This window comes from Neophocaena asiaeorientalis, unplaced genomic scaffold (assembly GCF_003031525.2).
Source record: "Neophocaena asiaeorientalis asiaeorientalis breed wild unplaced genomic scaffold, Neophocaena_asiaeorientalis_V1.1 scaffold399, whole genome shotgun sequence".
Lineage (NCBI taxonomy): Eukaryota > Metazoa > Chordata > Mammalia > Artiodactyla > Phocoenidae > Neophocaena > Neophocaena asiaeorientalis.
Genome location: NW_020173964.1, coordinates 2789894 through 2811867, shown reverse-complemented (window position 1 = coordinate 2811867; position 21974 = coordinate 2789894). Strand labels below are relative to the sequence as shown.

At 40.4% G+C, this 21974-nt stretch overlaps 2 protein-coding genes across 3 annotated transcripts in view; one reads left to right on the top strand and one right to left on the bottom strand.

Moving 5' to 3' along the window:
- SGTB (small glutamine rich tetratricopeptide repeat co-chaperone beta) overlaps positions 1–5385 on the bottom strand; it is a 46897-nt gene extending 41512 nt beyond the window's left edge. Inside the window, exons 1-2 of the mRNA XM_024753073.1 lie at positions 5209–5385; positions 3949–4070 (exon numbers count right to left, since the gene is read on the bottom strand). Coding sequence (XP_024608841.1) covers positions 3949–4048 — 100 coding nt within the window. The 5' untranslated portion in view covers positions 4049–4070; positions 5209–5385. The remainder of the gene's footprint in view (positions 1–3948; positions 4071–5208) is intronic.
- Positions 5386–5504: 119 nt separating this feature from the next.
- The window catches only part of NLN (neurolysin), a 95652-nt gene continuing 79182 nt past the window's right edge, over positions 5505–21974 (top strand). Inside the window, exon 1 of one of the 2 annotated variants that reach the window (XM_024753094.1) lies at positions 5505–5705. In XM_024753094.1, coding sequence (XP_024608862.1) covers positions 5665–5705 — 41 coding nt within the window. In that variant the 5' untranslated portion in view covers positions 5505–5664. The remainder of the gene's footprint in view (positions 5706–21974) is intronic. The other variant, XM_024753095.1, reaches the window with a different exon arrangement.

Below are 21974 nucleotides of genomic sequence, written 5' to 3'. Positions count from 1 at the left end.
CGCATGCTGCAACTAAGACACGACACAGCCAAAAATAAATAAATAAATAAATAAATAAAAGGAAGGAAGGAAGGACAGGAGAGGAATTGCAGAAAGCAAGTACAGACAATTCTTTCAAAGAGCTTTCCAGCAAGAGACAAAAAAATCAGGCAATATTTCAGTGGGGGGAGGGGTAGGTAGTAGTATGGCAAGAGTAATTAATTGTCGTTTTTGAATTTTTAAGAAGGGAGAAAGTTTATATTCTGATGGAAATGATCTAGAAGAGATTGAAAATTTGCTCATGTAAGACAAGGAGGGTAAAATAACTAGAGTGAGAGCCTGGAGTAGGTGAGACAGGATAGAATCCAGTCTGCGAGTAGAGGGGTTTCAGTTAGAAAGGACAATGGATAGTTCATCTATGGTATCTTAGCCTGGGCTTCTATGACAGAATACCATAGACTGGGTGGCTGATAGTTCTGGAGACTGGGAAGTGCAAGATCAAGGTGCCAGCAGACTCAACATCTGGTGAGGACCTGCTTTCTGGTTCACAGACAGCACCTTCTTGTTGCGTCCTCACATGGTAGAAAGAGTGAGGGAGCTCTCTGGGGTCTCTTTCATAAGGGCACTAATCCCAGTCATGAGGACCCCAACTCTTAATACCATCACACTGGGCATCAGGTTTCAACATACGAATTTTGGGAGGACACAAATATTTAATCCATAGTATATGGTAATAGTTAGACAGGCAGACAGGCAGAGTATGTGAGTATAGATGCTGGTAGGTGGGTAGATGGGGCAGAGAGAGTCTGTGGAAGTTGTTTTCTTATTACTTCAATTTTCTTGATGGAGTAAGAACCAAGGTCATCAACAAAAAGTGAGTATGGGGGAGGAGGTTTGGGGTTTTGAGAAGGCATGAGAAAGTGTTAAAGTGCTCATCTAGAGAGCAAAAATATGAATGAACTTGGAACAGAGGGCAGCATTAAAGGTCCACTTGAGGCTCACGATCATGAACTCAAAGTGGGACTAGTCAGTAAAGCTGGGTGTTTCATTCCATCTATACAAAGTCACATGGATATGGGCATGGAGTAGGTGGAGAGCTGGATTCAAACAAGGCTGGGTTTTACAAGAAAGGGAGCCATATACACCAGCATGATTATAATAATCAACAATGGAATTTAAGCTGGGTAAGAAGAGGGGTGTGAAAAGATAAGGGATCAATAGCTTGGAGGTATTGGTAGGTCAAAGAATTGTTGGGGTAGGGATTATATAGGGAGTGAGCTGGAAAGACAGGCAGCAGAAGTGAAATGTTTAAGATAGAGATTAGGGAGGATAACAATAACAAGGTCTAGGGAAGAGTTTCTCAACCTCAGCAACTACTGACATTTTGGACTAGACAATTCTTTACTGTTCAGGACTGTCCTGAGCATTTGTAGTATCTTTAGCAGCATCCACGGCCTCTACCAACTAGATGTCAATAATACCAGCCCCCCAGTCGTAACAACCAAAATACCTCCAGATAATACAAAATCGCCCCAAATTGAGAACCACTGGTCTAAGGTATGACCAAGCAAGTGAAAGTGGTTGAGATCACTGGAGTACAGAAGGTCAAGAAACCAAGTGGGAGAGAACTGGAAGAATCAGGTATGAATGTATTACAATTGCCAAGAATTAAGATAGGAGTACTGCCAGAGACAGTGAGCAGGAGCCATGAGAGTCAAAACATGAAGCAGATGTCAGCAGATGACAATAATTAGGAGTGAGTGACATAACCTGATGACAAGGCTCAAAGCTGATAATACATCAGCTTCACTGTAGTGGTAAAGCTGGTATGAGAACTTAGGCTCCTCTCCTAGGGCTTTTTTATTTTATTTATTTATTTATTATTTATTTATTTACTTTTGGCTGCGTTGGATCTTCACTGCTGCACGCAGGTTTTCTCTAGTTGCAATGAGCGGGGGCTAGTCTTCCTTGCGGTGCACAGGCTTCTCATTGCCGTAGCTTCTCTTGTTGCGGAGTACGACCACTAGGGCATGCGGGCTTCAGTAGTTGTGGCACATGGGCTCAGTAGTTGTGGCGCACAGGCTTAGCTGCTCCTTGGCATGTGGGATCTTCCTGGACCAGGGCTCGAACCTGTGTCCCCTGCACTGGCAGGCAGATTCTTAACCACTGTGCCACCAGGGAAGTCCTCCTAGGGCTTTTTTAAATGTCTAGAAGGTGGGCAGACATTTCCACATGATTTCATGTTCAATTAAATTAGACTCAGAGAGTCAGAAATAGGGATTGGTCAAAAACAATTGGCACCACTTCTGAATGCCATATATAACACACAACTGAAGACACATAGTTTTGGCCAAATACCATCCTAAAAATAGGACACAACATCTTGGTTTTTAAAAAACTCTCAATTTTCTTTCTGGCCCTTAAAAGTATTATACTGCCTTTGATGAGAAAAAAAACATCTTTTATAAATGATTCCACTTATCTGTTTGCTACAGAGCATCATAAACAACATTTTCCTTAGATAACCAGTCGCCTTTATCTTCACATAGTCTAACCATCAAGGAGGACAAAAAGACCCTAATGGACTGATTGCAATCTCCAACTGTGTGTCACCAGCTCCTCTCACTGCCACCTGGAAAGATAATCTCACCAGATTGCAAGCAGATTTAGAGCAAATGCTCAATTTTCATCCCAACTTCCTAAAAGCATATTCACAAGGGAAGTACTTGTTGAAATTAATAGATGTGTCCCCTTTAGACAAGAAACAGCTTGAGATGGGCAATTCAAATTGTACTTTTATTAAATTCTCTCAAATGTACTGTCTCATTGCAATAATTAAATCTTTAGGCCACAAGGAAGCTGGGCTTATTGAACCTCCACAAGCCCAGCTGCAGAATTCTATCTTGTTATGGCTATACTGAATTTAAATTTTCTAATGCATAAACATGAAGCAGAAAAGATGGTGTCAAGGAAACATGTGATGCTATCATCCAAGTCCTGCTCAACTTTACAGATTACTGAATCTAATATTTAAAGCTAACATAGATAAGGGTGAAATCCTCTTATTTCAAGTCCCCCAAGAGGAAGTTATCAGAGCTTAATAGTGATATAATTATTAGACTTGCATAGTGCTTTTATGATGACTAAGGTGTTTTCATATATTGACTCTAAACTGGATGCTTTCCTATTAGGAAAAGACAACAAGATCTTCAAAGTAAGAACCAGGATTTAAATCTCAGCTTTGTCACATATTAGCTGTGTTATATTACTTTATCTGCTTTCATTTACTTATCTGTTGAATGCGGATAATAACTAACTTAACAGTTACTGTGGAGAAAAATTTCCCTACAATATGAATAGCATAGTTCTGACACATAATAGTTGTTCAATAAATAAACAATAGTTGGGCTTCCCTGGTGGCGCAGTGGTTAAGAATCCACCTGCCAATGCAGGGGAAACAGGTTCGAACCCTGGTCCGGGAAGATCCCACATGTGACGGAGCAGCTAAGCCCGTGCGCCACAACTGCTGAGCCTGTGCTCTGGAGCCCGCAAGCCACGACTACTGAGCCCACAAGCCAAAACTACTGAAGCCTGCGTGCCCTAGTGCCCGTGCTCCACAATAAGAGAAGCCACCGCAATGAGAAGCCAGTGCACTGCAACGAAGAGTAGCCCCCACTTGCCAAAAGCCCACGTGCAGCAACCAAGACCCAATGCAGCCAAAAATAAATTAAATAAAATAAAATAATTTTTAAAATAAATAAAAAACAATAGTCCTCTTGTTGTTAATTGTAAAACACAAAACAAGCCTCAGAGAATGAAAACACCATAACCTTATTGTAAGGTCTCTCTCCTTGAAAAATCTACAAAATGTTCTGATTTTGATACAACAGATCATAAAGTCACGCTTATAGCTATTTTAGTCTTTATTTATAATTATAACACAAATGAACATAGAGAACAGGTACCTACCTTCCAAACTCTCTTGCTCATCTGAAGTATAAGCATCCATCTGACTTTGTTCCCGTAAGAAACGAATAACCGCATAAACTAGGTGCTTGATGGATGACATTTTTAAAGTTTAAACACTTTTCCTTGATAAGAAAAAGGAAAACACTGAAATAAGTAATTTTAAAGAATCAGTGAAGATTATAAATCACAAGGGTCATAAATTACATTAAAAGTAAAAAGTCTGTATTATCTTCATTCCTTTCTTTTTAAAGAGTCAAGAGAGCACAAAGTATAGATATGCTAATGTATGACATTTTCATTTACACCCAGTAATATTAGGTTATGTTAAAACTTGCAAAAGTAAAATCTTTCTCAAAACATGTACAACATAGCTTAAATTCTCACTGAATAGTTCACTGTCTCTTAACAGTTTATATGGTACAGATCCAGAAAAGGACAGGGGTATAGATGCAGATATAGAAATCCCCAAAAGGCTTTAGTACTAAGTTGAGGGAGATTTCATACTGCTGACTCAGAAGCTGATCCACGCTGAGTATTTTCCTCTGTTTCATGAGATTTTTTTCAAATGTATGCACAATTTACACTCCACCTACTTTTGTAGGTGGAGACAGTTATGTGATGAGAAAATATATTAGGGAAAGGTTGTTCAGCCATTGGGTGTCATTTTTAATAAAAATGGCATTTCTATTTAATCAAGACATGTCAGAAAATCATTGCCTAAGACGATGGATACTACAAACCGACCAATGCTCTCTGCAGTGGCTGTGCTCTCGTGGACAAACTGGAAGCTCTGGGTCATGTTCATTCACATGGAATACTATCGCATCCAAACAGTGGCGCAGGGCCATCATGCATTAATGGCTTATTTCCAATAAATCGAATCATCCATCTGCTCCCCAGGTTCCCTAATTCAAAGCCAGGGTGTGGTACCCACCACTAGGACGTTTATTATTTGTGTGCTTATTTTAAAAGTGAGCCCAGCCAACAGGCCATGGGGCTGCAAGTACTAAATAAGGCCCCAGGGCAGAAGGGTGAAAAAAGAATGGGGGGGGAGGGGAGCGGGGGTGCGAGGGGAAATGGAGAAGGGCAACCTCCTCCGGGCTTCTCCCCCTTCCTCTCCCCAGAGCACATCGACCTCCATCTCCCTGCCTTCGGTACCCAGGCCTCGCCTTGGCCCTGACGGGGTTTGCTGCGGGTGCGCGGTGCAGGCCCGGTCTGGGGCGGCGGGAGACGGACCCCTCCCATACAGAAGCCCCTTACCAGGGAAGAGGACGCGAGACAGTGGTAGCGGGCCCGAGGGCGTCGGTAAGTCGGTCCGCCGCCCCGCTGATTCTCCGGGTTTGAGCCTGGCTTCGAAGCGCAGCACTGCGAACGGTGGCCCAAACTTCCCCGGCTCCCAGACCGCCGCCGCCCCTTAGCCCACCCAGCTGTGCGCTTCAACCCAGCTGAGGAGCCTCGCCAGAACCGCCCCCGGGGCGGTGCAAGACGCACAGGGCGGGACGCGGAGCGGGCGCGGGGCGGGGCGGGGCCGGGGCGGGGCTGAAATGGGCGCCGGCTTGGGGCTGACGCACGTGGGAGGGTTCAGGCGGAGCTTGCCGCCGCCGCCGGTCTTGTCTCTCCTGCTAGGCCGCTGCGCGGCTTCCCGGCGTCCCGAATCCCTCACCCCCAAACCGGAGGACAGCGCGCCCTCAGCCGCCGTCGCCTTTCGGCGCTCCCATGATAGCCCAGTGCTTTTCGGCTGTGCGAAGCCTCCACAGGTACCTCCCGTGCGCGTGTTAACCTTGACCTTGGGCAGAGCGGGGTCTTCTGCCCCGTCACTGCCAGGCGCCTCCGCCCAGCCTTTCCAGACAGCACCCCTCCGACGCTCCTGGAACCCTCCCTCCCCACAGTCCGCATGGTCTACCCCGAGGGACACCTGGCGCGGGAACTTGGGGCCACCTTTTCTTCATCCACTCCCTTGAGAGGGCGTCCATTCCCCTTTGTTTGGGACTGCCTCAGCTGCAAGCAGTGAGACTGGTCCCAGGCCCAGCCCAAAACGAATGCAGAAATATGGTCGGGATAAGTAAATCATTTGACTTTCGTCCCCATCCAGAACTGCAGACCTGTCGTTAACAGTGCCAGCAGCTGTAGACTCGAATAACAATTCTCATTTACCCCTCATGCACATCGTTAGCATACACATCGTTTAACACTCGCGCAAGATGCAGCCGCTATGATTTTGCTGCTTATTTCCGTCCATGCTTTCTAATTTCCTTTTTATTTACTTCCCATAAAACATTCGGCCTCTGGCCGGGGCTAATTGACTTGGCCCCAAATGGAGGAAATGATTGCTTGGACACGGTTTGGTGCAGCCCCAGCTGCTGTTTTGGACTGCTTCCTTAGCGCCCTCGCCACACCCCTGTGCCGTAGACCAGTAGCAACATGGTGAGAGAATTAAATTCTTTGCACGGATGCGCTGGATGGAATGGTTTTCAGAAACAATGCCACTACCACCCGCATTCCCAAATCTAGCTTTGAACTGAAAATCTGAATGAAGAACCAATAGAAAAAGGGAAATATGTGTTTCTTGCTAGATCCTTATAAAACCTTTAGAACCTAGCAATCAGCCTGTAAGCTTTTTAACAGTTTTCTGTTGTACGTTGCCACTCATCTGTGTGGAGCCTTAGGCTACTCAGTCCTTATAGTTTTGGCGCATCTGGGGACAGTAGTGATTATAAAGAGTTAGTGTGATGATTTTGACCATATTTCAGGCTGTCCTTTTAGTCTGCAGGCTGCAAGTGGTATAGCTCTCAAATGAAGCTATACCAACAAATGAAGAAATATATATCTTCCTATAACGCAGGTGTGAGAAGAGAGAATAAATTTCATATTTGACAGTAGTTCTCAAACTTTTTAGTCTCAGGACCTCTTTACCACTCAAAAATTACTGAGGACCTAAGAGCTTCTGTTTATGTGGGTTATATCTTTCCTTATTTACCATATTAGAAATGAAACCAGGGAGATTTTTAAAGTATTTATTAGTTTATTTTTAAAACAGTAATAAATTCATTACATGCATAAATAACATTTTTAACAAAAAATAACTATTTTCCAAAACATCTCCAAAACAGTCAGTGAGAAGATGGTATTGTGGATTTTTTTCCTTTGGGTTTTTATTTTTAATTGTGGTAAAATATACATAAAATTTACCATTTTAATCATTTTAAGTGCACAATTCAGTGGCATTAAGTACATTCACATTGTTATGTAATCATTACCACTATCCATCTCCAGAACTTTTTCATCATCCCAAACTGAAACTCCTCATCATCCCCTCTTCCAGTACCTGGTAACCACTATTCTTTCTGTCTCTTTGAATTCGACTATTTTAGGTACTTGATACTAGGGGAATCTTACAATATCTGTTCTTCTGAGACTGGCTTATTTCACTTAGCATAATGTCTTTAAGCTTCATCCGTGTTGTAGCATGTGTCAGAATTTCCTTCTTTTTTAAGGCTGAGTAGTATTCTGTTGTATGGATGTACCACATTTTATTTGTCCACTCATTCATCCATGGACTTTGGGTTGTTTTTACCTTTTGGCTACTTTGAGTAATGCTGCTATGATCATTGGCATGCACATTTCTGTTTAAGTCTCTAATTTCAATTCTCTGGGATAGGTACCTAGAAGGAGGATTACTGGATCACAGGATAATTCTTTGTTTAATTTTTGAGGAACCACCTTACTGTTTTCCACAACAACTGTACCATTTTACACTCTATTGGCAAAGAACAAGAGTTCCAGTTTTTCCACGTCTTCATCAACACTTGTTTTATTTATTTATTTATTTTTAAATAAGAACCATCCTAGGAATGGCATTGTTTTGCGTTTTTGCAAAACAAATATGTGACTTAATAGAAGGTGGCTGGATTCTTACATCTGCTAACACGTTTATTCTGTTGCACTGGTTCGTTTTGGTTTAAGAAGATGAAGAAAATCCCACCTGTCATATGTAGTTGGAAAAAGAAAAGTATTTTAATAGACGTTTTAGATAATCATGGGTGTTCTTTGATATTACATCAAAGTTTGACAAGGTGTAGTTTTTATAAGAATGGTTGCAATGTGAAATATGAAACTGTCAACGTACTTTTTCTTACTGTTACGTTAAAATCCATAGGTCTGTCTTACACTTGTAATGAGTCTCTTACCTATGCATGATTTTGTAATATCAAACACTATTCATTTGGAAAATAGTGGCTCACTGTGTTATACATAGCTTCCTAATGTTGACATATTTTACATTATCAAATAATCATATTCCTTAATATCATCATCCCATCATAAAAGTCTTCAAATACTAGAAAGCTGGCAAGCTCATGGTGGCAGATACAATTTTTCAAAATTCTAATTTTCATTTGAAAGCTGAAATTTTATCATCGGTAACAAATACCATCAGTTGTTTTCCTTGAAGTGACAGTCTTACTATGTTACATTTTTGAGAGGATTTCTGCAAAACACTTAAGTCTGAGTAACCATGGTTTGTCTGTCAGTCATTTTTTCAAGTATAAATGGTGTTCCATGAGAAAAGCAGGTATTTCAGTTCACAATTCAGTCAATTGCACAAGTGCTTTTAATTTGCACAACCAAATCCTCTGGACAACCATTGTACTCAGGTATTCAGCCGGTGCACTTTATGCCTACTTTGCCACACATATATTTAATGATTGAGATTTAATAAAATTAATAATTTTTACTATCTCATCAAGGACATTCTAAAGTGGAATTTACATTATTTTTAGCATGAGGGAGTGACAGTGAAGAATATAATGACTACTAGGACAGTTTGGTGTCATTGCCTTGATTTGTTCTAAGGTGCCAACAGTTTTATCTACCATTGCTTTTCACCATCAGTGCAGACGTCAACCAAGTGAAAAAGGTAAATAATGTCTTAGTATTTTTATGAAATACTTTCAACCTCACATACTCCTTGAAATGGTCTCAAGAACCATTCCCCATAGGATTGCAGACCACATTTTGAGAACCACTGGTATGTGTTATGCATATTCTTTGTTTATGCATGGAAGAAAATAAATGTAAAAAGCCGTACAATTATTACTTTTTTAGAAGCTAGCAATCTACCATAAATATATTAACTATTTTGTTACTTAAGGGCATATATTGCAGTTAATCAACATACTCTACAGTAGTAGTAGTCATCCACCCATGGTTCTTGTGAGTGACTTAATCACAGAATCTCTGTTTCAAAATCTGTATCTTCCTAAAGGAGTCAGTACTTGACTGACCACATGGAAGGCCCTCTATGTACTCCTGATTTCCTGTTCCCTTTGACACTTGGGAATTCATTTTAGTGTTATATGAGTAACTAGGTTTTTACTCAACTGGCTTATGATTTCTCTTGGGTTTTCCTGTTGTTATGGTTGCTATATACTCGTTTCCCAAATCCAGCTTTGCAGCCAGGATCATTGATGGGGGTATTTAGCCAATTTCTTGGGAATAAGTAGACTGGGGATCTGAAGATTGAATTGTACTTGCTGTTCAGCTAACCTCGTGACCTTAATTAAATCACCCAATTTCTCGGATTTCTCTTGAATTCCTTTTTTTTTTTTTTTTTTTGCGGTACGCGGGCCTCTCACTGTTGTGGCCTCTCCCGTTGCGGAGCACAGGCTCCGGATGCACATGCTTAGCGGCCATGGCTCATGGGCTCAGCTGCTCCGCTCATGCGGGATCTTCCCAGACTGGGGCACAAACCCGTGTCCCCTGCATCGGCAGGCAAACTCTCAACCACTGCGCCACCAGGGAAGCCCCAAGACATTTTTTTGAAAGACTTTTTCTTCTTATTAAGTGAAACAAAAAGGAAATCAACACAGAAACTGCAGTAAGTATAAGAGAAAGTCCAGCTTGCAAAATATAGATTTCTGACTTACCATAGCTTATTTTGGAAGACCCTGTTCTTTTCCACCTACTCTGAGATTATCTATACCTTCTGCTTAGCGTTCAAAAGGGCACCCTCTTTATTTCTCAGACACACTTAGCTGGTATCTTTGATACCTAATCTTACTTGCTGTCAAGACCAAGAGAAAATTCTTTTTCTGCCTCACATTGTAGACAGGGTTGTAGGGACTGAAATAGTTGACGGCTGCTTGCCACAAAGCATGACATGTATACTATAAGGCTACATTGTTAGATCTTATCATTCTAACACTGAAAATTATATATTTATACAGCTTTCACATCCTCATAGGAATTTTCTGGCAAGACACAGCAAAAAGAAACACAAATTATTTATGTAAATGAGAAGAAAATGAATGATAGTAGATTCCAACTACCAGTTGTACAGCTTTTTTGGAGGTCTCATATTCAGTCACTTTTTCATTTTACAAATATTTACTGAGCATCTGTTAAGTTATTGTTTAATCTCAGCACCACCTTATCCTAAACTATACAACATTCCCTTGTAAATCCTCTCTTTTGCCATTGTCCTCTGTCTCAGTGAATGTCACCAGTTACCCAAGTCAAAAGCCTTGGAGCTGTTCCTGGCCTTCTCTCTGTAACGTTTCCGTCAACTCCCAAGTCTTCAAATTCTTTCTCTTTTCTCTATTCGAGGTACCACCGCTATAATCCAAATCTTTATCATCAGTCTCAGCCTCAGTTTTTGCTTCCTACTAATATACTTTCCTTATGAAAAAAGAGATCTTTATGAAACGCAAATGTGATGTGTCACACTCCAGTTTAAAATTCTTCTTTTGATTGCCATGAATCTTAGGATAAAATCAAAACTCTTTCATATGCTTTATAAAGCCCTATACAGTCTGACCATGACTTAGCTCTCCCAGCTTCTCTTAACTCAATGTTTCAGCCAGAGAATTCATATCCTCATCTCCTGGCGTTAAATTAACACATGTTAATATCTTATTTGGAGTATGCGTCTCTTCCCCTACCTTTCCACAGCCTAGCTAATACTTGTCATTCAAACTAAAACTTACCATAGGGCTTCCCTGGTGGTGCAGTGGTTTAAAATCCGCCTGCCGATGCAGGGGACACGGGTTCGTGCCCCGGTCCGGGAAGATCCCACATGCCGCGGAGCGGCTGGGCCTGTGAGCCATGGCCGCTGAGCCTGCGCGTCCAGAGCCTGTGCTCCGCCAACGGGAGAGGCCACAACAGTGAGAGGCCCACGTACCCCCCCCCAAAAAAAAATGTGATCACAAATGCATGTTTCCCTAAGCAATATATGGTTTAGTTTCACATGATGGAACTAGTTTGACATGGCTGTGGTTCATTTTTTTGGTTGTTAGGTCTTTCCTTGTGTGACCATTCCAAAATTTATTATCCATTTTCTCGTCAGTGGGTTGTTCCCAGTTATTTGCTATTATAAGCAATACTGCTGTGAATATTCTTGTATTTTCTCCTGATACATATGTGCAAGGGGAAGACCTAAGAAAAATTGCTGGGTTTGTAGGACATATGTACATTCTCAACTTTACCAAATGATGTCCAATTCTTTTCCAAAGTGGTGATGCTAATTTACTCCCTCTCTCTGTATATCCTTCATGAGTAGCCATTGATCCTCCATCCTTAGCAATTCTTGGTGTTGTCAGACCTTTTACCAATCCAAGGTTGTAAAATGGTACCTCTTGGTTTTTTATGTATTGCTGTGTTTACTAATGCGTTTGAGCTGTTTTCATGTTTATATGCCATTTGTATTTTATGCCTGTTAGTGTCTTTTGCCCATTTTCTTATTTGCTTGTTTATTTTTTCATATTGAATTTAAGTACTATTTATATATTCTAGATACGTTTCATTTGATTTCCATTCAAAAGTACATATTTATAGTGTATTTTACCTATGCCAGCCACTGAGCTAACTCTGAGAATGGAGCTGTGGACATGACAAATTATCCCTGTCCATGAGGGTTCATGCCCCTACTCTGTTTAAGGACTCAGAAAGTAATCAAACATATCTCTAAAACAGATTGGGATAGATGCTGTTAATATCAGCTTAGTTTGCACTTCCTCAGGGTCAACTTGCCTGACTCCTACTAAATTTGATCCCTCTGAATACTGTAAGTAATTCCGTAGCATACACGTTATTATTAATAGTGTTTGTCTTCCACAGTAGTTCACAAGTTTTCTGAGATCAGGAGCCTGATTTTTTGTTGTTGTTCATGTCTGTACCTCCAGCATTTAGCATGGTGTTGTTCCCAGAGTAGTTGCTTAACAACCATATGTAGTGACTGGATGGATGAAAAGATGTCATCAGTGGTAATAACTGAAAATTCAGCATTCATTCCTGATATCTAAGGAGTATAGGCCTAGATTTGGCATTTTTATATTGACAATGACAGTATAACTTCTAGTAGGAAGTAAATATTTCAAACCCTATAGGAAATAGCTCATTGTGAATTCCTATGCAAAAAAAAAAAGTTGCAAGAGGAAATTTATATCTAAGTATTACTTTAGATCTAGTCGTGTAATAAAAAATTACAGAGTAGAGTGCAGTAGGAAGCTAACCTAACCAACAGACTCATAGGAATTTTGAGTATATACTAGGTGATATGAGGCAGAAGAGAAGCCATATGTTAAAAGACATAATCTTTGTCATATTCCCTTGTCACCACTGAGGGCATTCAAATAGTGACTTGGTGCCTTACAGACCAGTTGGTGGATCTGTAGAGTAATAGTCTAATTAATGAATACTCTCTATATTAATATACATTAAGATATTAATAGCAAAGCTCATTCTACATTGTCAACCTGGATATGAAAGAAGTTGAAAGAGGTGCTAGTTTCTGAAGTACTGGGTCAGAAGCAACCAAGCTGAGAAGTTAACAAAGATGAACTTCTCATGAGTGGGCGTGGGGTCAGCCCAGGGCAGAGAAACCAGACTCTCTGGACTTGTATGACCTGGGAGTTACTTGGTACTGGGGAAACACATGACATTAAGCAGAGTGTAATCCTGAGAAAAGCCAAAATACTTAACTTGTTGTACAGACCAGGAAGGTAATGACATGCAGCTTGCCCTACTTGGTGGAAGAAGTACCCAGGAGAACCCAAAAAAGCCATGATGGTGGATTCATATACTGGAACACATCTCATTCCTGCTCTATTAGATCTAGACCCTGTGCTATAAGTACTATACTCCCATAACTGCACAAAAGAAACTGAAGGGAAGTAAAAACAAAAAAAACTTGCTTAGAATGGCAAAAAGGACCAAGGCTACTCAGTAAGATGTATAACAGCTCATCAAAATGTTCTTAATGACACTGAAAAATTGTAAAGTTACAGAAATGATGGATAGTAGAATGTGGTTGATTGAAACCTATACATAACTTTCAAATCTTCATTCACTCATGTCACAAATATTGGCCAGCCCAATATTTGCTTGTTGAAATTTACTTTGTACTCCCCCTCTTTACCATAATTAATTTGTGATTGCTTACCTTAAAAATACACCTTAAGATTAATAAAGGGAAAAGAATATTAGGCAAAAAAAATGTTTAAACATTAGAGTCAGTCTAATTCTTTTAACTGGGTTCAGAACTGTTAACTTTCTGGCAGTAAAGGCAAAGGGAAAACATACCGTTAAAAATTATCAGAAACAGAGTTTTTCCTGGTACTGTTCGTGAGATAAATTTATCATGTGGGTGCATTATACAGGGGAAATTGAGTGAATGCAATGAATAATAGCCTCAATAATACTTACATAGTAAACGCATAAGTAGACTTTGTATGGGCAATTTCTTATTCTGATCTTTCTTAAAAGACCAAGGCAGTACACGCTAGTAAGGGTGATAAGGCACATACATAAATAATTATAATACAAGATGGAGGGTGATAAGTACCACAGAGAGTAATAGAGAAATTGATATGGGAGTTCAGAGGAAGGAGAGATTATTTTCAGGATAAGAGGAAGTGGCAAGGTCATAATTGGTCCTGGAAGAGTGGTAGGATTTGGACGTGTGGAGACCAGGGGAGGGAGTTCTCTTCCCCTCAGGCTGTTTACCTGAATTTAGAAATACACACATTGAGTAAGTTGAGTGTCCAAGGCAAACATGCTAAAAGCTAATGAAATGACTCCAAGAAAGAGAATGTACTACACCTTAAATTTATACAATGTTATATGGGAATTATAGCTCAATAAAGCTGGAAAAAGAACAAAGCTCAGTATGTAGAGATTTACACCACAAAAAAAAAAAAAAAAGGGGGAAAGAGAATCTGCAGGGACTTCCCTGGCAGTCCAGTGGTTAAGATTTCACCTTCCAAAGCAGAGGGTGCGGGTTCGATCCCTGGTAGGGGAGCTAAGATCCCACATGCCTCAGGGCCAAAGAATCAAAACATAAAACAGAAACAGTATTGTAACGAATTCAATAACAACTTTAAAAATGGTCCACATCAGGGCTTCCCTGGTGGCGCAGTGGTTGAGAGTCCGCCTGCCGATGCAGGGGACACGGGTTCGTGCCCCGGTCCGGGAAGATCCCACATGCCGCGGAGCGGCTAGGCCCATGAGCCATGGCCACTGAGCCTGCACGTCCGGAGCCTGTGCTCCGCAGCGGGAGAGGCCACAATAGTGAGAGGCTCGCGTACCGCAAAAAAAAAATAAAAATGGTCCACATAAAAAAAAAAATCTTTAAAAAAAATACATTTAATAAAAAACAGAGAAAATTTGCAAACCACATGGCGTTGGAGGCAGACCTGGTTTCAGATGCTTGTGTAATCTCACTAAGCTTCAGTTTCTTCAACCCTAAAATAGAGATAACATTTACTACCTCCTACAGTTTTTGTAAGGAGCGCAGGAACCATTGTATGTGAGAACATCTAGCACAGTGTTTGATACCAAGTGAGTCCATAATAACTTATAATTTGCTCCCTTCCATTCAAGGTAAAAGAAAGTAGTTCTAAGGACTTGGATTTTTTTTTTTTTTTTTTTTTTGGTTGTGTTAGGTCTTCGTTGCTGTGTGCAGGCTTTCTCTAGCTGCGGCGAGTGGAGACTACTCTTCGTTGCAGTGCGCGGGCTTCTCATTGCAGTGGCTTCTCTTGTTGCGGAGTACAGGGTCTAGGCGCGAGGGCTTCAGTAGTTGTAGCACATGGGCTCAGTAGTTGTGGCTTGCAGGTTCTAGAGCGCAGGCTCGGTACTTGTGGCGCACGGGCTTAGTTGCTCCGTGGCATGTGGGATCTTCCCGGACCAGGGCTCAAACCCGTGTCCCCTGCATTGTCAGGTGGATTCTTAACCACTGTGCCACCAGGGAAGCCCTAAGGACTTGGATAATTAAGAACTGACTAGGGATCTTCTTCAACTTATAGTGGAGTTATGTCGCCATGAACGCATCTTAAGTTGAAAAGTCAAAATACTTTTAATACACCTACCTACCAAACATCATAGCTTAGCCTAGCCTACCTTAAATGTTTTCAGAGCACTTACATTAGCAAAAGCCTATTTTATAATAATGTGTTGAATGTCCCGTGTAATTTGTTGAATACTGTACTGAAAGTAAAAAACAGAAATGTGTGATTACAGAATAGTTGTATGTGTATTGGTGTTTACCCTCATAACTGCATGGCAGACTGGAAGCTGCGGCCCACTGCCACTGCCCAGCATCATGACAGAGTATCGTCCCATGTATCTCAAGCCTGGGAAAAGATCAAAATTCAGAGTTTGAAGTATAGTTTCTACTGAATGCGTATCGCTTTCACAGCATCATGAAGTCAAAAATCTTAAGTCTAGCCATTGTAATTCAAGGACTGTCTATACTTGTGAATATTGAAAGTCACAAATGCTTTATCAGTGACTGGGGGGAGGCTATAAATGACCTACTAATGAAATTAATAGTGAAAAATTAAAGTTCCAGAGGATCTCAACTCACTATAACACCATTCTAATCAGGAGGAGATTCTTAATAGTATCAAATATGAAGTCTTATATTTAAGCTAAACACATCACTTATCTGAGAGCAGGATGATGTAAGAGCAGCACATGGGAAAAACTTAGAACCTTGAGTTGTTTTCGGTTTCAGTATGAATTAGCAGCTTGATGTGGCTGCCAAAGAACAAGAGAGGAAAGAGCCACTAATCAGATGACACTTTAAGTCTTGGGTGTTAGTTGCCAAATGCAGTGGATACTTTTCAGTCCTGATTTTGCTTGGTCTCCACGTAACATTTACACTGTTGGCCACACATGATTTCTTGACTTCCAGAGAATCAAATTCCTAATTTTCCTTTATTACAAGGAATCCTCAAATTTCTTTCAAGCTTCCTTTTCCTGACACTTGCCTCTCAAGCCCTAGTTTTTCTCAAGTTTCTATTCTTAACTTCTACTGTAAATCCCTTTTTTTGTCTCCTTTCTTTGAGCAGACATACATGCTGGAGTCTCTCCCACACACCCTGCTGTCTGAAACCTTCCCTCAACCCACCTGGTATGCACTTTTCCTTTCCATACTTTTCTAGATTTCCCCAGTGTTCTTATCTACATGCTGTTCTTAGATGCCCCAGTCCATTCTAAGAATTGTACATCTGAATACATCTGCAGCTATGTCTCCCACCCGGAGCCCTCTCCTTGCCTTCAGGTTCATATATCCAACTGTCAGGTCACCACAGCTTCATACCCTGGCGTATGTCATAAGCACTGGAAAAAAATCAACATTTCCGAAACTTACCTAGTAGTGTTTCCCCAAACCTGACCTTGCATTTTCTATTTGCAAGAGTAAATGTGCTATGTTCATTTGCTACGGTCCCACCCACCAACCCACCCACCCAAACTGGAAACTATGACATCCTGTCTTTGCCAGTTTTACCTCTTGAATATTTCTTGAACCCATTGTTTCCTCTTCCACTCCCACTACCACTTTTTTAAAAAATATGTATTTATTTATTTGGCTGTGCCGGGTCTTAGTTGCAGCACGTGGGATCTTCGTTGCTATGTGCGGGATCTTCGGGATCTTAGTTGTGGCATGTGGACTCTTAGTTGCAGCATGCAGGCTCTTAGTTGCAGCATGCAGGATCTAGTTCCCTGATCAGGGATCAAACCCGGGCCCCCTGCGTTGGGAGTGCAGAGTCTTAACCACTGGACCACCAGGGAAGGCTCCCTACTACCACTTTTAATTTAGTTGTTCATCCATATTACTGAAGCCTCCTAACTGACCTCCTTTGCCTCCTAAAATGGACCCTTCATACTTCCCACAGCTGTTAGAGTACCTAGCTAAAATGCAGATCTTGTACATACACACCTGTGTTCACAGCAGCACTATTTATAATATCCAAGACATGGAAACAACCTAAATGTCCATCAACAGATGAATGGATAAAGAAGATATGGTATATATATGCAGTGGAATATTATTCAGCCATAAAAAAAGAATGAAATAATGCCATTTGCAGCTACATGGATGGACCTAGAGATTATCATACCAAGCGAAAGTCAGAAAGAGAAAGACAAATACCATATGATATCACTTATATGTGAAATCTAAAATATGACACAAATGAACTTATCTACGAAACAGAAACAGATTCACGTAGAGAACAAGCTTACGGTTGCCAAGGTGGAGGGGGGTGGGGGAGGGATGGATTGGGAGTTTGGGATTAGCAGATGCAAACTCTTATATAAAGAGTGGATAAACAACAAGGTCCTGTTGTATAGCACAGGGAACTATATTCAATATCCTATAATAAACCATAATGAAAAAGAATATATATGCATAACTGAATAACTTTGCTGTATACCAGAAACTAACACAACATTGTAAATTAACTATACTTCAATACAAAAAATAAATAAAATACAGATATTACCTTCTCACTCAGGGCTTCGATACAAAGTTTAAGGTCTCCAGCATGACATAAATAAACCCATGGAATCTTGTCTATCAACCTCACCAGCCTCATCTTTCTCTGATTCCCATCTCTAACTTCCAAATTGGTTGTAATTCTTGCAATACACTCTACCAGTGATTGAAAATGGGCCTTTGCTAATCCTGTCCTCTATTCCAGGCTTGCCCTTATGCTTCTTCACATACCACACCCCATCCTTCCCTGGATAATTCCTGTTGATGCCCCCTCCCCAAGAAGCTTGCTCTGATTTCCCAGTCTGAGTATTGTTTCTCTGTCCAGCTGTAACATCTTGTCTATAATTCTGTAATTGCATTTACATGATATTGTTGTTATCTGTCTGATACACATAAGATCAATAAGTATCTGCTACATTCATTTTAGTATGTTTTTCTGCCATACTAGCCAGTAGGGTCCTTAAAGCCTTATTTATCTTTTATCTTTAGCAGCTAGCTCTGTGCTTACTTTCCCCAGAGCTCCAAATGCATGCTCCACTTCTCTACTTGGATATCTTACTGACATTATAAACTCAGCATGTCTATAATTGAATGCCTATAAAGCTCCAATTTCCCCCAGTCTTCCCACTCTCTCCCCAAAAAAGAAAAAGAAGGAAACATTCTAATCTGCTTCTCCTCCTGAACCCTCTAGCTATCACTCACATCCATGCAAAGCCAAAAGTGGTCATCTTAGACTTCCTCTCTCCTCCCACCCTCATCTCACCAAGTCTTGTGGGGCTGCTGTTGAAAGATTCAGTCTAGACCCTCCAGTTCTGAGACTCTGTTGTTCTGTTGGTAAGCAGCAGCTTGGCTTATACAAAATAATATAACTTTGGGGGGTTGAAAGAAGCAGCTTAGTAAATAGTTAAGGTTTCAGACTCTGGAATAAGATTGCCTGGTTCACATCCCAGATCTGCCACTTAGTTGTGTGACTCTGGCATGATTGTCAACTGTTCTCTGCCTCGGTTTCTTCATCTATACAATGAGGATTAAATGAGATAATGCATTAAAAAAACAGCACAGTGCATGGACATAATTAGCACTTCATAAGTGCGTAAATGACTTTGTATTATATTCAGGTAGGTGCTTTTCTTTGCTTTCAGTGTGACTTCCAAACCTCAAGGACCTAAGGTTGGTAGTTATTCATCCTTCATGTTTGTTAGGAAGTGTTTTTAAAACCTGCCTTTTGTCTTTTATCAGTGAGGAAACTCTCTTCTCTGCTTTAAAGGGTAGCCTTCTGATATACAGACAGTCAAAGAATTTGAAATCATTTTTACCATCTTGAAGTAAATTAAATACGTGTCATTGTTATTTTCCTTTCTCACATAGTCTGTTGATTTACTTATTTCTCACATAAGTAAATGACAGTTGGCTTCTAGGGGTTGCTGGCCAGACCAGCAGGAGAATTGGGATATGGCATGGGTCAACACAGAGCCACATGGACCATGCCCTCTTATTATGTCTCTGTCTGTCTCAACAAGGACAGGAAAGAGTAAAGAAAAGTAGCAGGCACTGACAAGGTGTTAGGTTAATAACTGTGGGCAACTTGAAGAGAATGGCAGAACTGTCAAAGTGAATGGTGTGATTGGTGATTTAGTATTTAACAACATTTGACTCCAGAGCAAGACTGCCGGAGTTACCACTTATAGCTGTGCGACCTTGGGTAAGTTATTTGACCTCTCTGTGTGTCAGTTTCATCATTTCTAGAAATGGAGATAAAATAGAGTCTCTGTCACAGTGTTGTTCAAAGGATTAAATGAGTTAGTATATGCAAAGCAGTGCCTGCTGTGTAAATGTTTGACACTGTTTGTATTGATGGTAGTGGCAGTGGCCAAACAGCAACTAGAAGCTTATTCATTAACTAGATGAAGTAGGAAGCCAGCCATCTGATAGCTATGTCCAAAGTTGTCAGCCTCAAGTTTTAGATACACTAGAAAGCAGTATCACTTTGAATCTTCTCTAATAATCCATTTATAATGTAATATTCACTGTATCTGCAGTGAAGTATAGTTAATTACTTGACTTAGCATCACTGAGCTTCATCCTAAATTAAAGGATTTGAACCAGCTGGTTTCTTAGGCCCCTTCCAGCTGTGAATTTATGAACCTTCATTTACTGGTCAAATACATTTTGTGCTGTAGTTTCTTCTAGCTTCTTCTTACATGTGCTCTAGTTTTCCCTTGGGGTTTGCTCCATTCTTATCCCTTTTAATCTGCTTGTCAGCATGACTGTTGTTTTAATGTTGAGTTATTATGTTTTTCAAACCACATGTCTGAGGTTAGAATAGCAACTAGAGCTATTTTTAATTTAAAATTTTACTTTTTATTATGTAAATTTTCAGCCACAAATAGAAGTCATGAAATTAGTATAGGTTTAAAATTACTAGCTCATGGCCAATCTCTTTTCATATGCCTCTTCATCCTCCAATTATTTTTTTTTTTTATTTTTTTTTTTTATTTTTTTTTGCGGTACATGGGCCTCTCACTGCTCGTGGCCTCTCCAGTTGCGGAGCACAGGCTCCGGACGCGCAGGCTCAGCGGCCATGGCTCACGGGCCCAGCCGCTACACGGCATGTGGGATCCTCCCGGACCGGGGCATGAACCCGTGTCCCCCGCACCGGCAGGCGGACTCCCAACCACTGCACTACCAGGGAAGCCCCCTCCAATTATTTTTAAACATATGCCCAACATTTTATTGATACTACTTTAATCATAAGTATTTCGGTATATAAATAGCTCTAAGAGATAAAATTTTTTTTCAAAAATAATCACAATACCATTGTCACATGTAAAAAATAAACACCCATTTGTGGTTGAACCAGTCTTTAAAAATAAAAGCAAACTAGTTATTAGCCAGGCCTAGGAAGAGGATTTGGGCATCATCATTCACTCAACAAAATACCCATGCATAGATGACCCAAAAAAAAAACCAAAAAAAGGCTAAGTATTAAATACTGTACTGAGGGGAGAAGTCTTTCTCCTGAGTAATTTACTAAGCATTTCAATTCTGAAAATTATGCCCCAAACACCAATTAAATGTGCCAGAAGCAATTTATTCATCCGCCTAGAGAAAAATAAAAGTGGAATGTCTTTTTGAGTTGTGGTTTTCCATGTATGTGGGTACACCCTTTACTAATGAATTATTGAAGAAGTCTTGATTTCATTTGTGACACAGTACTTGATTTTAGATGCTCTGTGGTCTCAGGTGGCTTTTCTTAAGCCAGTTAAAGGATTTAAGAAAAGAAGTCTGTGCATGTTCATTTATTATAACTTTATTTAAAACCTGTAATTATTAAACCACTTGTCCTATACAAGTCAGTTAGACTATTATCTTCTGTTTCTTGTTTTCAGAACCTGAGATTTTTCTACTTCATTCTTTATAACTTAGTGATATGAACCTTTTGTAAAAGTTCTATTTTTTTTTAATAAATTTATTTTTATTTATTTTTGGCTGTGTTGGGTCTTTGTTGCTGTGCACTGGCTTTCTCTAGTTGCGGTGAGCAGGGGCTACTCTTCATTGCAGTGCGCGGGCTTCTCATTGCAGTGGCTTCTCTTGTTGCGGAGCACGGGCTCTAGGCGCGCGGGCTTCAGTAGTTGTGGCTCGCGGGCTTAGTTGCTCCGCCACAGGTGAGATCTTCCCGGACCACCAGGGCTTGAATCTGTGGTCGAGCATTGGCAGGCGGATTCTTAACCACTGCGCCACCAGGGAAGCGCTAAAAGTTCTATTTATTAAGAGTAGAAATATTACAAACATTTATAGTGTCACACAGATTCACTATGTTATGAAGTAGAAACTAATACACCATTGTAAAGCAATTATACTCCAATAAAGATGTTAAAAAAAAAACCTTAAGCTGTTTCTTTCTAACATTTTTAAATTTTTATTTCTATTTCTTGGAAAAGATGACTTTGAAGAGGCCCTTTTCATTTATTTACAATGAAATTTGGAAACAACAACTTATTTCTATTACATTCCAAAATCAAATTGCCTTTTTTCCTTTTTTTAAATGGGTCACTAACATTTTAAGAAAGAGTTGAAAGTAAATCATTCATTCCTAGGGGAGCCTTTGTATAATATAATTAATTCTACTTTTAAGCCTTGTTGATATAGGAAATTGTACACAACTGAGATTTTATGTGGTACTGTTTCCAAAATAGTATGTTTTCACTATGTAAGACCAAGATTGGACCATTATTGTTGCATTGGTCACTTT